The sequence below is a fragment of the Gordionus sp. m RMFG-2023 genome, chromosome 2, assembly GCF_954871325.1.
Source record: "Gordionus sp. m RMFG-2023 chromosome 2, tfGorSpeb1-WG-v2, whole genome shotgun sequence".
Lineage (NCBI taxonomy): Eukaryota > Metazoa > Nematomorpha > Gordioida > Chordodea > Parachordodidae > Gordionus > Gordionus sp. m RMFG-2023.
In genome coordinates this window covers 18523639-18539979 of record NC_088776.1, presented here as the reverse complement: position 1 = coordinate 18539979, position 16341 = coordinate 18523639, and the positions used below count along the sequence as shown (strand labels likewise).

Sequence of the window (16341 nt, the reverse complement as noted above, 5' to 3'; positions counted from 1 at the left end):
AAGTTCAAAAATAACGATTATGACAATTGTCACTTTTCTATGGTACATCTTCACTGAAATTTTATTTTAACATCTTTACAATATATATTTTTACCTATTTGTTTTAAAAAAATTCAAAAAAGTTCACAAATAACGATTATGACAATTGTCACTTTTCTATGATACATCTTCACTGAAATTTTATTTTAACATCTTTACAATATATATTTTTACCTATTATTTTGAAAAAAATTAAAAAAGTTCACAAATAACGATTATGATAATTGTCACCTATCTACGGTACATCTTCACTGAAATTTTATTTTAACATCTTTACAATATATATTTTTACCTATTTACTTTAAAAAAATTCAAAAAAGTTCACAAATAACGATTATGACAATTGTCACTTTTCTATGGTACATCTTCACTGAAATTTTATTTTTACATCTTTACAATATATATTTTTACCTATTTGTTTTAAAAAAATTCAAAAAAGTTCACAAATAACGATTATGACAATTGTCACTTTTCTATGGTACATCTTCACTGAAATTTTATTTTAACATCTTTACAATATATATTTTTACCTATTTGTTTTAAAAAAATTCAAAAAAGTTCACAAATAACGATTATGATAATTGTCACCTATCTACGGTACATCTTCACTGAAATTTTATTTTAACATCTTTACAATATATATTTTTACCTATTTGCTTTTAAAAAATTCAAAAAAGTTAAAAAATAATGATTATGACAATTGTCACTTTTCTCTGGTACATCTTCACTGAAATTTTATTTTAACATCTTTACAATATATATTTATACCTATTTGTTTTAAAAAAAATCAAAAAAGTTCAAAAATAACGATTATGACAATTGTCACTTTTCTATGGTACATCTTCACTGAAATTTTATTTTAACATCTTTACAATATATATTTTTACCTATTTGTTTTAAAAAAATTCAAAAAAGTTCACAAATAACGATTATGACAATTGTCACTTTTCTATGATACATCTTCACTGAAATTTTATTTTAACATCTTTACAATATATATTTTTACCTATTATTTTGAAAAAAATTAAAAAAGTTCACAAATAACGATTATGATAATTGTCACCTATCTACGGTACATCTTCACTGAAATTTTATTTTAACATCTTTACAATATATATTTTTACCTATTTATTTTAAAAAAATTCAAAAAATTCACAAATAACGAATATGATAATTGTCACCTATCTACGGTACATCTTCACTGAAATTTTATTTTAACATCCTTACAATATATATTTTTACCTATTTATTTTAAAAAAATTCAAAAAAGTTCACAAATAACGATTATGATAATTGTCACCTATCTACGGTACATCTTCACTGAAATTTTATTTTAACATCTTTACAATATATATTTTTACCTATTTGTTTTAAAAAAATTCAAAAAAGTTCACAAATAACGATTATGATAATTGTCACTCTTCTATGGTACATCTTCACTGAAATTTTATTTTAACACTTTTACAATAAATATATTTTTATCTATTTACTTTTCAAAAATAACAATTAATATTTTTCTATGATGGTACATCTTCACTGAAATTTTATTTTTACATCTTTACAACATATATTTTTACCTAAAAAATTTATCAAAAATAAGGATTATGTTATGTTTAATGACTTAATTTAGTCGACTTTATTAGTTCTTTTAGTCGACTTAATTAGTTCTTTTAGTCGACTTAATTAGTTCTTTTAGTCGACTAAATTAGTCGTTTTAGTCGACTATATTAGTCGTTTTAGTCGACTAAATTAGTCGTTTTAGTCGACTATGTTAGTCGTTTTAGTCGACTATATTAGTTGTTTTAGTCGTTTTAGTCGACTATGTTAGTCGTTTTAGTCGACTATATTAGTCGTTTTAGTCGACTATATTAGTCGTTTTAGTCGACTAAATTAGTCGTTTTAGTCGACTAAATTAGTCGTTTTAGTCGACTAAATTAGTCGACCAAATTAGTCGACTAATAGACTAATTTAGTTGCTAAAGTTTTTAGTCGAATTTTTCGACTAAAACTATTAGTTAGTCGTGTGTGAGTCGACTAAATTTAGTCGATTAACAACACTACTTATGATTATATAAAAAATGAATGAATGCTCTCCATTTCCACTTTCTCCTTTCTATTCGACATCCCATATATATCATAATACATAACTCTTACTTTTTTTCTGTAATGAATAATTTTTCAACGAAGAATCAACCACTCATTTGCAGTCGATTGCCAAAAATCTTATTGTAAATATGATAGCTTCGATGTGTAAAATATCAATCTAACATCATAATTGGAAAGTCAAATCAAATAGAGAAATATTGATCAACTCTATATGTCATCTTGGAATTTAGGACCTAGAATTCCGTGGTGATGATAAATCTTCTAATTCAGTAAATAGAGGAAATTATATTGAATAAATTTATTATTTGCTCGCAGAAGAAAATTTATTATTGCAGCATCAATTAAAAAAATTGTATAGTTTTTATTGGACTATCAAGCGATATTCAAAATAATTTAATTAATTCTATTTCGTCTGAAATATTAAAATTTAGTTAAATCAAATAAAGAAAATTTGATTTTTATGGAGAAATTAAAATGGAAAAGAATATGTTGAAGGCAATTTAGATAAAAAAACCTAATAGATCCGGATTGCCCTATACAAAAAAATTTTGAAAATGAAAATAACAGATAATATAATCAATGAAATTTCGGTTCGATACAATAAAAAATATCAAATTCTTCGAATTGTTAGATATTTGTAAATTCCAAATATTTAATCAAAATATTCCAAAAAAATTTTTCGACAATTTAAATGACACTTATTATTTTTGGATTTACACAAGATGGAAACCGAATTAAAGGCAGTGTTTCAGGACGATGAATTTTGTAAGAAAAAGAATGTTTACCGATTTGATGAAAAGTTTTAAAGAAATTATCTGAACTTTGGCTCAAACAACAGCAAGTACAGACCGGGGTTATTCATCTTTAAAACGAATCAAATATTATTGTTGAAACAGGATGAGTCAAAATTGTTTATTAAATCTATCTTTGATTTCGATTGAAAAAAAAAATTATTAAAAAATTTAAAATTTACCAATAACTTTCATAATTCAGTACTTGATCATTTTACTCAAAAATAAAGACAAATTCTATTTATTTATAGTTTGACAAATGTTAAAAAAAAATTTTTCGATTGCTTCCCTAGTAGTTAACTTGACACTTCGTCTAAATTTTGTAATATAATATTTAAAAATGTTATCTAATACTAGATGTAGCCTTAATGCATTTATTATTTAGTCGCAGAAACATAAAAAGTAGTCAACTATGCTTGTGCATCTTTGGAAAATGTTTCCCCAAAATATAATGGTTGGTTCAGACTTAATAATATATAAAATTGAGCCGATCCGTGCTGTAATTCGGGCCAATCTTCAGGGTTATATTAAGGACGAAAAAGATTCTAATTCTCAGATGAATAATGAAAATTTGTAGCATGTAATTATTTTATCCTCTAATTAACAAACATCTTAAAAACGAAATACCTACCATATGATCCCTTTTAAAAATTGTGTTCGATAAACAATTGTATGATGAATGAATGACACACTGAAAATTGCTAAACAACTTAGAATATAATATTTAGAGTAAGTCATCAATTTGGAAGATATTAAAGTATCATTATATTTTTTAAAAATTTTTTAACTAATTTCCACAAATCATCGCCTTAGAATTAAATATTCTATATCCACTTTTTGTAAAGAATAATTTTTTTTACATAATTCAATATTTTATAACTATACCATTCTATTTATATTAATATATCCGAAATATTTTAAATAACTCAAATTAAATCCGATATAAGGTCAACCATCCCATTGAAAACGATAGAAACTTAATTTTTTTGAATTACTCTCCTAGTTGAGATAGAATGTTCTAATTCTCATGCAAATAAATGTTACTATAAAGAAAATCTACAGAGATGTGCATGTACATATTCTGTCGAACTCTTGACCAGCATGCTTTTGGCTTAAAAGAAAATAGGCTAACCGTAAAAATTTCGCAAAAATTTTCGGATCGAACAATATTTGCGAAATACTTCCTTGAGTTGCCTGAAATTTCCAAATATTTTTTAGACCTAAAATAAATCAAATTTATAATTTTTTTCTTCACAAAAATTACGGGCTGTGCCAACAATTTATATAAAATTATTTCACAGGCTAGGAATAAAAAATTCCAGGCGAACAAGGTAACCTATAATATAAATATAAATTATTGTTCTGAAGACTTTTAAACTTGAAATTATTCCATATAATTTTTCCTGCACTTTTTTGGCCAAGTTACATTTCCACAAGCTACTTTTTGTGACCATTTTTCCTAGGCTAATTATTAACGTGGTCCGCGAAGCTTGGGATCAGGCCTTAGCTTAAACCGCATAGTTCGGCATAGTTCCCTTTCTATATTTAGATATGGATCTGGAATCCACCGAATTCGAAGTTCTATTAATATTTATGAACATAAAATTTGACAAATTATTTATTAATTAAATCACTCTTATCTACTAGAAACAATTTCATAAAATGAAAGCCACTTTCACACTCGGCAGGATTACAATATAAATTATATACACAGTTAAGGAATTTTTTAAATTTTTCATTAGGAGCATCTTCATTAATACATTGAGCGCAATCATTTCATATTCAATTAATTTGAATTCTTAACTGATTCTTTATATTTGCTCATCGCCAAATCGTACGTCTAGGTTCTTTTGCAAATTTTCTTTTTGAATATAGAATATATCAAAAAGAATTTTTAAAATAAATCTTTTTTTTATTATAATTAAAGTTATTTTATCCTCATCAAAGCTATCCATGAAGCTGTACTGCATAATGCTTTCTAGAGTAATTATAAATTGATCAAATTTAATCTTGCTATTTTTGAATTCTTCTTATTGGTATATTTTTATATAGAAGTTTAATTTCTGAATCTTATAAATGTTCATCTATATACATTTAAACATGATTGTCAACATGTTCCTAATGATTTAATATTTTTAAATATTACCTAATAATCAATAATAATGAAAATGGTTTATTGCTAAAAGGGCTTAGAACTGGATAAAAAAAATATATCAATTAAACTGACTAACCTAATAACTAACAAACTACCTATTTAAAATTTTTAAATTTATCTAAATATTTGAAAAATTTTTAAAATAGGTCTATTTGCCTTTAGTGTTGATAAATCAGCTTTATCCTAGCAGTCAAACACCTTGAGGCAAGAGTATTTTTTTCTAAAAAATTGAGCATCCTATAAGTTTAGGTCTCAACCTAGGCTTATATGATAGTTTCGCTTAAAAAAATTATATAGATCGGCTTTAAACCTGATAAAAATTGAGCCATTTATCATCATTACTTTCTGGCGTTGAACCTCACTCTATACTTTAAATGAATCACAAAGGACTTATAAAGATTTCTATAGGGAATTATAACTTTTTCAAAAAAAATGATATTTAAAATATTAATAGGTCAATAATATCTGCTTTTGAATATTTCAATGATTCGAGAGCCCCACCGCTCCCGTGAGTCGGTGTTTCTGACAAAGAATAAATTTTAAAAACTTATCATCAGGCCGATTTTTAATATAAATTATCAAAATAAGGAAAATAATTTACATTTTAGTTGACAATAAAATATGGAATGAAAATAAAAATCAATATATTGAAAATACAATATTTTGCTTCTCTATCTTCTATGTGGCTATAAAAAAATATAAAAAAGATAAAAATTTTCATTTTTTAAATGAGAAAAAAATTCAAATTTACCACTTCTGGGAAAATTTAATTTTTTGTGGCTCTGTGAGGGGGGGGGGATTTGGAAAGGAGACTAAAATATAAATAACAGGTTGGCCCCCTGTAGCCCCCTTTCCAAAACACTGCCGATTCTCACATACCAAACTATTAAAATCATTACTTATTTTTTAAATTAATAACAAAACATGCATTCATAACATTTTCAGAAAGGGAGAGCCTCCTACATAAGATTTGGATCGTATTTTTGTCCATTTCGGTCAAAAAAAATAAAAAATTTTATGCGAATAATTATTTTATTTATGCATTTATTTAGTATAATAGATAATTCCAGGTAATTTTTAACCATAGTTAAGATATAATTTAATTTACAATTATTAAATGGACCAATCAGAAAAGTGGACGAACTTACGATTATATTAGGCAAATCTTAAGAAAATGGTAATTTTTAAAATAATTTATAATTTTTCATATTTATTTAGTCTACCACTCTTAAGCCATATTTAAATGCTGTACGACATTCTTTATCAGCAGCGATGTGTATTGAAAATTTTTCATCGCAGGTAGTTGAACGACATAATAAACCTGAAGTTGAAATAAAGTATATTCATTATTTTTATTCCTTTATTGCTCTTTGAAGATGTAATAAAGAATTAGTTATGAATCCTCTATTGATTAGTAGGAATGAGAAAGAAAAGGTTTTGATAGAACCATCTATTAATTCAATACGTATTAATATTGCAATCAAACAAGCAGATGAGCTTGAAAAATTTTTATGCAGAATATTCACCAAATTTCTAATACTACGTGCTGATAACTTTTCAATTTTGAGAAAAAAACCTTTGCCTGTATAGCTATTTTATTATGCCTTGTTTATTAAATAATTTAAGGGTTATAACATCAGTTTTCTAGTGACAAATTTACATGTTGAAACAATGTATAAACATAAATTGGTAGATTTTATCATATATTTTATGGAGGAAATTGACAAGGAAATTAGTGACATGAAGCTTTCTTTAAACACAAGGGCCCGGTTATCAGCAGAAGAATTCTTAAAAAGAGTACATAATTTTTGTTGACATTTTTATAGTTTTTTTTAGTTTTGAAAGTTGACCAATTAAAGCAATCAAATATATCCATTATTTATATACTTATATTTATTAATCATGAAATTTTTTTGATATATTTCTTATAATTTATATTTTTTAAAGATGAATAATAATTAGTTTGACTAATAATAGGGCTACACAGATCCACAACTTTTTCTCTTATCTAATATTTATCCCATATTGTCCCAATACTGATCCAATATTTAGATTATTTTTTTTTCATTATTTTATTTAAGATAATGGAATAATAAAATCTATAAATAACTTTTTTTAAAGTGTTTTAATCAGAATATACACTTATCCTTGCTCTTAAAATTAAAAAAAAAGTGTCAAGGTGTGTCCTGGTTTGACTTAAAATAACCTGCTGTTTAGCTAGCTATATAGCTTCAACTAAACCTAAAAAGTAAGAAAGAAAAAAAATAAAAGAAAATACTAAAAATAATGACAACACTTAAAACAAGCCAAAATATAGTTTCTAAGTTAAAAAGCTGTTTAGCCTAGTTAAACAGATATAAGTTAAACCAGGAAATGGCCTCAGAGCTTTTATAAATATAAAATAAATCTTATCTATTTGTAGATAAAGGTTTCTATTTAATAAATGGAGCAAATGATCTCATATTTTATTAAGTTATAGCCCTTAATAATTATATATCTCTAAATTCTTACATAAATTTATGGTATTAAATTTTTTATCTTTGCCACCTTTCAAAATGGAGCATTGCTAATAAGGCATCTTGTAAAATCTTTATATATTACGAATAAATTTAATTTCCATATTTCTAACATAATATAAAAATAAAATGTTTTAAAAATAATATATTACAATCCAAAGTTATACTAAAGTTAATAATTTAAATTTGCAACATTTTTATTTGCTAATAATTCCTTAATAAAAACAATGAAATAAACAAATACACAAAAATTTTGACTATTATTAATTTATTAATATACTTTACTTTTTCTATCAATAAAATTTTTTTTTATAAGGTGTCTTCCTTCACACTTTTTTTATGTGAGTTTTGAAAATTTATTATGACAAATGGAAAGTTTATTTAAAATTAAAAATGTGAATAAATAGAAAATGTGTATAATAATAAAATAAAATATATAACAATAAAAATAAAATAAAAAATATTATAATATATTAGTATTGGTTAAAAAAAATAAAAATATCAGTTCAATATTTTTCTTAAAAGTCCAATATCAGTGCCCCTATTTTAATTTTGTTATTTGACATTTCCAGCTATAGTCGGTATATAGAAATGTTTTCACAGTCAAAAAAGGTATTCTTCCTCCTTATGGCATTTTCAAAGTGAGAAATAACAAATATGGCTTGTAAATGTATTTTTCCATAAAACATTTTTTAATTCATGCGTTTTTTGTTTTTTAAGTAAAATTTTATGCAATAATTTTTAACCAGAAACATACTCTTGAGATAAAGTATTAGATGAATTGTGTATTTTATATAGTGTTAAACAGTTCGTTTTGAGCCGATTTTTAAAAACTACTAATTCAATATTTTAGCCAGAAAAATATTGCCTAAGCCTCGAGATTTCTCTAATTGATATCTAGACCTTTGTGCCATCTATGAGCAAAATCTTCAGGTATGTGTAATATTATTCTAGATAAAATATTGAGTTAGACGTTTTTAAAAATCGGCTAAAATTGAGCCATTTAACAATACTAATTTTATATGCTAAAAGTTAAAATAGTTTGATATGGCATCATATCTTGCAGAGTTTACTAAATACCTTTTTATCTAATTTTTAAGCAAAGAATTTTTTGATTAATTAAATCACTTTTTGATATAAATATATTAATTTATATTTCTGTATTAAATTAGAATAAAATGTTCAATGAAATTAAGGAAATTTTGATAATAGAATTGTTAGGTAACTATCCATGATCATTTTTATAGAAATGATTATTTAGTCGATCAGATATTATATTTCCAGAATATCTTAGAACAGTTATAAACCTTAACTACTATGTCAGATATGTTGCATATTTATTTACAATTTGCATAAATCTTTATAGAAATTTTCTACATTACATATTTATAAAATAAAAACCTTGCAAATTATTTATTACACAGTTATGGGGGATGCCATTTAATATAATTTAAACTCTTAAGTTATGGCAGCATCAATCTATATTAATCTCTTATTTTATTTATCTCTATTTAATAATGTATAAGATGTTTTAATTAAAGAAAGATTAATCTTAGATGTTTTTAATTTAAAATGTATAAGTTATTTTAAAAACTAAAATATTTTTCATAAAATTTTTCTAAAACAAAGTATTAGACTAGAGTAAAAGAGTTTTTAAATTTATTTACACTTGTAGTTAAAAATAAGCACATGAGCTACCTAAGAGATCTGGAGTCCACTTCCAACAGGAGACAAAATAGATATATACATATAAGGTAAAATAATTTACTTTGTTGATATTGAAGATAGAAATATCAATAGTCAACTCAAACAAATGAAAGATGGTTATTAGACCTAAAAAAATATTCAAAAAATCTGGGTTGGCCAGACTTTGGGTCACACCGAAAATATTTTTTTTAATCTGGGTCGGGCCTAATTTTTGTTTTAAAATATGAGCCGGGACAAAAATTATTTTTTAAAAAATCAGGGCCATGCATATGTTACCTCTACAAATCCCTGATATTAATAAGGCCATATATAAAAAATGTTTGATGAGTCACTGAAACTAGGGGAAATTTTTAATATTTTTTATTTATTTTTTTTTTAAAAAAAATAGTAAATATGCAATCGTGTATATTGGTGGTAATTTTTTTTGTGAAAATTTTCGTTTAATTTTACATTAAAAATGGAGTATATTATTTAAAAATTATAAAAGGGCGTGTGCTATATTGGATGCTACTAAGTTACTATTAATTCAAATACTAGATAATTAAGCAATTTATTTGAATAAACATAATATAAATATATATAATTTTAAAGAAAAAAAAATAGATTGTTGTGTCTATTTATAATGATGGAAATATAGAAATCTTTTGTATTGTATTTTTTGTAGTAATGGAATTCTCGCAATTTTATTTTATCTCAAAAAATAATAATCTAATTTTTTGTTATTCAAATTCATATGATAATATATAATAATAAAAATAAACATTTTACAAAAATAATAAAACAACAATTCAATACATACTATATATATAAAAAATTAAGGATTATTTAATTAATAAAAGTTATAATTTCGTTATATCGACAATTTATATCAAGGTAAGTTATAATAATATTTAAAAAAATATAATATTAGTAAATCACAATTTAAAGTCATTAATTCTTGCTATTTTTTTTATTGATTGAGATTCAAGTTTCCTTTTAGCGCTAACATTATTATCAACAAAATGGCCAAAGTCTATACTATGCATAAGATGTTCAATTACGGGGTTTCGGATATTGAAAAAATAAAGATGAGATGATTGTATTTTACTATGTTTATGGCTAATCGTTGGCATAAGTAGAATCCCTCGTTGGGATCCTCGGTCCTAGCAGAGATCCGTTTTCCTAGCTTTTTAAAGAAGTTTAGGGCATGAGAGCCGGACGACGTTAGAGTAGTAGCGATTACTGATAGGAATGTATAATTGGCGGGAAGAGATAGCGAATATTTAGATGATTTATTCGCCTCGGCATTTAATATTGCATCTCTATTTATATTGGAAGGGGCAAGAGGATCGATGCATGAGAAATCCCAAGTTAGGAATTCCCCTCTCTTCCAAGAGATCATAGTCGAACCATCGGGCCGCTTACCGTCGGAATTGTAAAGGCCAGTAAGTTCGAGGGTTGATGGGATGCCGGCGGATTTTAAGGCCCTGGCAGTGGTATCATTGTATTTTGAATGCCTAATGAATCTGCCTCTACAGCGCTTGCAGTGTAGAGGTGAGTGACGGCCTTTTGAGTTGACTGACGTTTGACAGAGGATACAGTGATAAGGTATTATCATATCGCAATTCTGTCTAAGTCCGAAGGCATGACGTAGCTCATCATTGCTTAGGAGCTGGTCAAGGTTTCGGGATGGGAAAGCCTCAAGAAATTCGTTTCCACTCGGAAATGGAGAAGAGTAGAGAATGGTCCTCTGGTTTGCTCCTCGATTTAAGGAATGCAACGAAGTTGCCAACTAGAGGTTTATCTCAATCCTTCTGTAATGCCGACGATGGAGGATCGACTAATGAGAGGGACTTCCATAGATCAATTCCCTGTTGTAGGAGTAAGGGGTCAGGATGTTTTGTTAGTGTTTGAATGATGGGCTCAAAGGACAGGCGAGAGGATATGAACGCACTAACAGAAAGTAAGAAGGTGACCTTATAACAATGCCGCCGGATTTGGTGGTAAGGTAGCCTGTAGCCATGATAATTCCCCAAATTTAAGATTGAGTATATCTTCTGTTAGGCGTTTAATCTCCAGCTCGTGTGAAGCGAGGTTGACGTCATATTGAAAGATCCGTGACGCTCAGAGTGTATATAAAATTCTTGGAATTAAAAGGTAGTTCTTTAATAAGAAGAAAGCTTGGTGAGCTGGGAGGCGAGATAGTGTATCGCGCATAAGGGATATCTCTCGTAGAATATCGGCAAAGAACTTGATAAAAGACTCGTCTTTACCTACTGGAGATCCGAGATGTGTTAAAGCGTTCAATTGTGTATGATTGAACATAGTATCGTGGTTAAGGTCAATGTTCCCAAGAGGACAATATTCGCTTTTATCTTGATTAACTCGAAGTCCCAAACTTTTCTCGCTGGATTTTATTATTTGGATTGCCTTCATAACTTCAGTCTGTGGGCCGCCTAGTATACCATCGTCGATATACTAGTTATGAAGATTTAGCTTGCATTGGTCATTAATGTCTCGTATTAGACTATTAGTGCCCAGACAAAACAAAAAGGAACCTAAAGAGTCACCTTGCTGTATCCCATCGCTAGAAGGAATCAATCTATCTCCGAATTTAAGATGCGATGGATTAGCATAACAATCGAAGATAAATTGTGAGAATTCTAAGTAGAGGGTGAGGAAAAAGCTCCACGTCTTAGAGAGTTAAAGGCGTTTGAGAAGTCTATTAGGATATCGTTGGTGGGGTCCGTTTGCAGATATATCCGGGTCATGTGAAGGGATACCTCACATCCACCTTCATCCACCTTTTACGTTGACCCCTAATTGATTCGGGCAAAGGTGATTGGATATTGTGAACAATAATCTGCTAACTACCAGATTGGCAGTTAATCATGGCCAAGTGGTTCCAATAACGATTGGGCGAATATCTTTATTGGATTTATGGAGATCGATGAGTTTAGCTCCGTATCAGTAAGCATACGGTTGATTAATTGGGTAATTTTATCTAGAACGTCACATTGTTGTGTTATGTAAGGTGCGGTTAGATCTTGTAAGAATATTGGGCGAAACCCATCGAACCCAGGTGAGGAATCGCGTTTGAAGGAGAGAATAGCCTTTCTAACGTCTTGCGGTATAAGTGGCCTCAATTAGAGGAATTTCAGGCTAAGTCAGTATTTCATTTTAAAAATCGTGTGAGTGGTGTTTTAGGAGAAGGGCCTGATAAGTTATTAAATCGTAGAGAGCCAGCTTATTGTCGGAGGTTGCCAGACGTATGGCGGATTTAATATCAGGTTATCCAATTTTTTAGACATTCGTTTTGTCTTGGTGAGCAGGTCATTTTTGTGATTTATATTTTTTTCTGTGTCATCACTCGTAAAAGATGTGGTAATGTGATTGATGGGTAAGGGGTAGATAGTAGCATCCTTAATTTGTTGGGTGAGGGATTTTTTGCTGGCAGGATCAGGAACTTGTAAGGTAGTAAAGGCAAATGACAGGGTGTCTAGCCAGTGTTTTACAGAATAATAATTATTTAACAAGGTAATCAAGTTTTTCGACAGGTGTCTCGCAACGTGAAGCCTTGCTCCTTTAGGTATTCGTGAAATTACAAATGGTTTTGGTGTCGTTAAAAATATTTCTACATTTGAGTCGGCTGGGTCAAACGTCGAAGCATTTGTGACAGTGAAGGTAGGGATTATTGGGCTAGTGAACACATCAGCCAATGATGTGGGAATGGTGACTATGGGTTGTTTAGTTGTGAGGGAAAGGGCAGAGAAGGTATTAAGGGTTCTAGGAATTGCTGGTGATAAGATGGGTTATTAAGGGTTCTAGGAATTGCTGGTGATAAGATGGGTAGCCCACATTGAGGACACTTTATTTTATGGTTACTATGAGATGGCAATAGCCCCAATTTGGTTACTTTAATAAGTTTATTACATAATGGGCAGCAGAGTTGTTAAAACATCGAATCAAAAGATCGACGATCCGGGATTCGATCGCAAATTTGTCAATTTTACGAGATTTATGATTCTGACTTAAATTGAGGATCAAGATCATTTTGTTTAAAATTCGATCCCGATCTTTTTAAAAATTAATTTTTTACTTAAAAAGCAATAAATAAAATAAAAATTTTGAAAATTAAATTAAAATATTATTTTTAAAAAAAATATCTATCTTCATATTTTATCAACTTCCATTCCACCATTTATTTTATAGATATATTTATTCATTTCCTAAATTTTACGAGATTTAGAGCTCTTACAAATTATTTAATATAAATTTATAATAATATATTAATATTTATTTTAATAGGTAAATGTAAATGTCCATTATAGATTTAGAAGATTCTATTGCTTCTACTATTGATGTAACAGCAGATATAAGTTAGAATGAGAAACTTTTACCATTTTTGAAATTACGTAAGTATTTTACTTTATGTGAAATGGATGAAAGCAACTCTTATAATATGATCAGCACCAAATGTCGTCTCTGTAAGAAGATAATATCATCTTCCACAATATCATCCTCGAACTTAAAGAGACATTTACAAGTAATTCTTTTAAATTTTTTTTATTTGATAATCTCAATGTCAACATGTTTAAATTTAATTTATTACATTCCTGAGTTGAGCAGGTCCTACAGAAATAGAATCTAGATACAGATTCTTTATAAAAAAAATGAATTATTAGATACAGTATAATTAATAAAATATTTGATGAAGAGTTAATCTTGGTTTTGTTATTTGTATATAATAATTAGGCATTTATTTTTTAATATTACTATAATATTAGTTTAATTAATTTTCAAAAGAAAAGTATTTATAATAAATGGAAGTGTAATAAATAATAATTAAGCCTTTATAATGTATTTTGACTTTCTTTAATATAATTAAAACATCCAGTTCAATGTTATTTGTATTGAACTTAGCAATGTTTCACCAAAAGAAAAATAAATATCTATTCTATTATTTCTTTATTATAATATGTTAAATCTAATCAATTAGTATTATAGTTTCAGTTTGAGCTTGATTATATAATCCTCTTGACATCATTTTTAGGGCTTTTTTAATAATATATTTTGAATTGAAAGTATTTTTTGTATCATTTGATTCAATCCATAATTTCTTAAATGCCAAAAAGTCTCATTATTTTCATAATAGGAAAATACTTTATCAAAATCTTTGGCCCATATTATCTTGGGCAACTTTTATAATGATAGACAATATTGTAAACTTAAATTTTTAAGATAACCTACCCCCTTTTAACCACTAATAAAACATACTTTAATATGTTTAACAAAATTTGTTGAACCCTTAATCCATAGTTCTTAAATGCCAAAAAGGCTAATTATATTCATATATAGGAAAATATTTTATCAAAATCTTTAGCCCATAACATCTTGGGCATCTTTTAATAATGATAGACGAATACAATATTGTAAACTTAAAATTTAAAATAACCTATATGAACCTTTTTTAACCATATATAAATTAAATAATATACTTTAATATGTTTAACAAAATTTGTGTTGAACCCTTTATCATTTTTTTTGTTTATATAGGTTTTACATTCAGCCTGTACATTGTTTTTTTTAACTTTAAATTTCCATATAAAATTTTAAAAATGAAATTTGATTCAGGAGAAGTTATTTTCATCCAACTTAGATACATACTATTTTTTTCTTTTATAAAGAAAAAGCACAGTGAATTTAAAAATGAGATTACCAAACACCTCAACGAATTCTCTACACAAAAAAATATATCACTGCAAAACCAAAGTGGTTCTGGTTGCAAATCCAGACAATCTAAATTAAATTTTAACAATCTAAACATTCCAGCTCTATCGCAAAAAACAGCAGACAAGGTTATCATGGATTTTATTATTGACACCTTCCAACCACTGTCTCTGGTTGTTGATCCTTCATTTGAAAAAATAATTAAAACTTTTTCTCCTGCGATAAAAATTATTTGTCGCCAAACACTGGGCAACAGGATATCTACTTCCTTCTCTTATATGACGACAAATCTTATAAGAGATTTGTCTGAAGTTTCTTATGTTTGCACCACTGCTGATTGTTGGGGTGGTCACCGAAGGTATATTATATTTATATGAATTTTATAATGTTTATTTTATTAGGGCTTTTATTGGACTTACTGCACATTGGCTGGATCCGTAAACTCTCAAGAGAAGGTCAGTTGCTTTGGCACTGAGGAGGATAATTGGGTGGCAAACATATGATGTTTTGGTTAACGAAATCATGGGTATCCACAAGTTCTATAAAATTCATAATAAGGTGGTGAAGATGGTGATTGACAATGAAAACAACTTTGTCAAGGCATTTAAGTATTTATATTTAGCAAAAAATATTTAAATAAATTTATTTTTTCTAGAGTTTTTGGAGAAAATGAAGAAGATAGTAGTGAGGATATGGAATTGATAAATTTGGATGACATATTATCCGTTAATGACCCAATTATTCCTACTATCAGCCTACCAAAACATCAACGTTGTTGTTGCCATAATCTTAACCTTATTGCAACAACAGATGCGGAGATGGCAGATAGTGATCTCAATTATAAACGAATATCTAGATCCACTTTTGCAAAATGTTTTGCTTTAGTTAATAAACAAAATATGTCGTCAAAAATGGCGGATATTTTATTGGAGAAATTGGGTAGATATTTAATAGCTCCCAACAAGACAAGATGGAATTCTTATTACCAATCCATGAAATTAATAGATAAGATGCTTTCTGAAAAGTTTTCAGAAGTAGAATAAGTATGTGATCAAATTGGATTTGCAATGTTTAGGCAAGAGGAATGTTTTTTTGTTAAAGAGTATGCAACAGTAATACAATGATATTCTCTAAATAAATTTAAATTTTATAGGTTATGGAACCTTTGGCGATCTCGTTAAAAATCTTGGAACGGGAGGATAATATGAAGCAGGGAATCTAACTCCCGTTCTATCGATATTGATAGATAAATTAACGAAATTTAGCTGCCTGCGGTATTGTCAGCCCCTTGTAGATAGTGTTCTTTGCATATTAAGTAT

General features: G+C 27.5%; 1 protein-coding gene and 1 long non-coding RNA gene across 2 annotated transcripts; both read left to right on the top strand.

Moving 5' to 3' along the window:
- Nucleotides 1-6224: 6224 nt before the first annotated feature.
- LOC135923739 (actin-related protein 2/3 complex subunit 4-like) lies at nucleotides 6225-7104 on the top strand. Its single transcript, XM_065458654.1, has 5 exons — nucleotides 6225-6267; nucleotides 6309-6427; nucleotides 6467-6674; nucleotides 6717-6887; nucleotides 6927-7104. Exons 1-5 carry the CDS (start codon nucleotides 6265-6267, stop codon nucleotides 6930-6932), a joined length of 507 nt encoding a protein of 168 aa, XP_065314726.1. The 5' UTR covers nucleotides 6225-6264; the 3' UTR covers nucleotides 6933-7104.
- A 7876-nt stretch (nucleotides 7105-14980) lies between these two features.
- On the top strand, nucleotides 14981-15992 carry LOC135925098 (uncharacterized). Its single transcript, XR_010571529.1, has 3 exons — nucleotides 14981-15380; nucleotides 15424-15630; nucleotides 15678-15992. It is a non-coding gene; the product is annotated as an uncharacterized LOC135925098 (long non-coding RNA).
- The last annotated feature ends 349 nt before the right edge of the window (nucleotides 15993-16341 follow it).

What these genes read in the sequence shown, in the direction of transcription:
- LOC135923739 (XM_065458654.1), top strand. An exon ending in AAACCTGAAGTTGAAATAAA is followed by an intron (nt 6,428 to 6,466) that starts GTATATTCATTA and finishes TGCTCTTTGAAG; the next exon opens with ATGTAATAAAGAATTAGTTA. An exon ending in TGAGAAAAAAACCTTTGCCT is followed by an intron (nt 6,675 to 6,716) that starts GTATAGCTATTT and finishes AAATAATTTAAG; the next exon opens with GGTTATAACATCAGTTTTCT.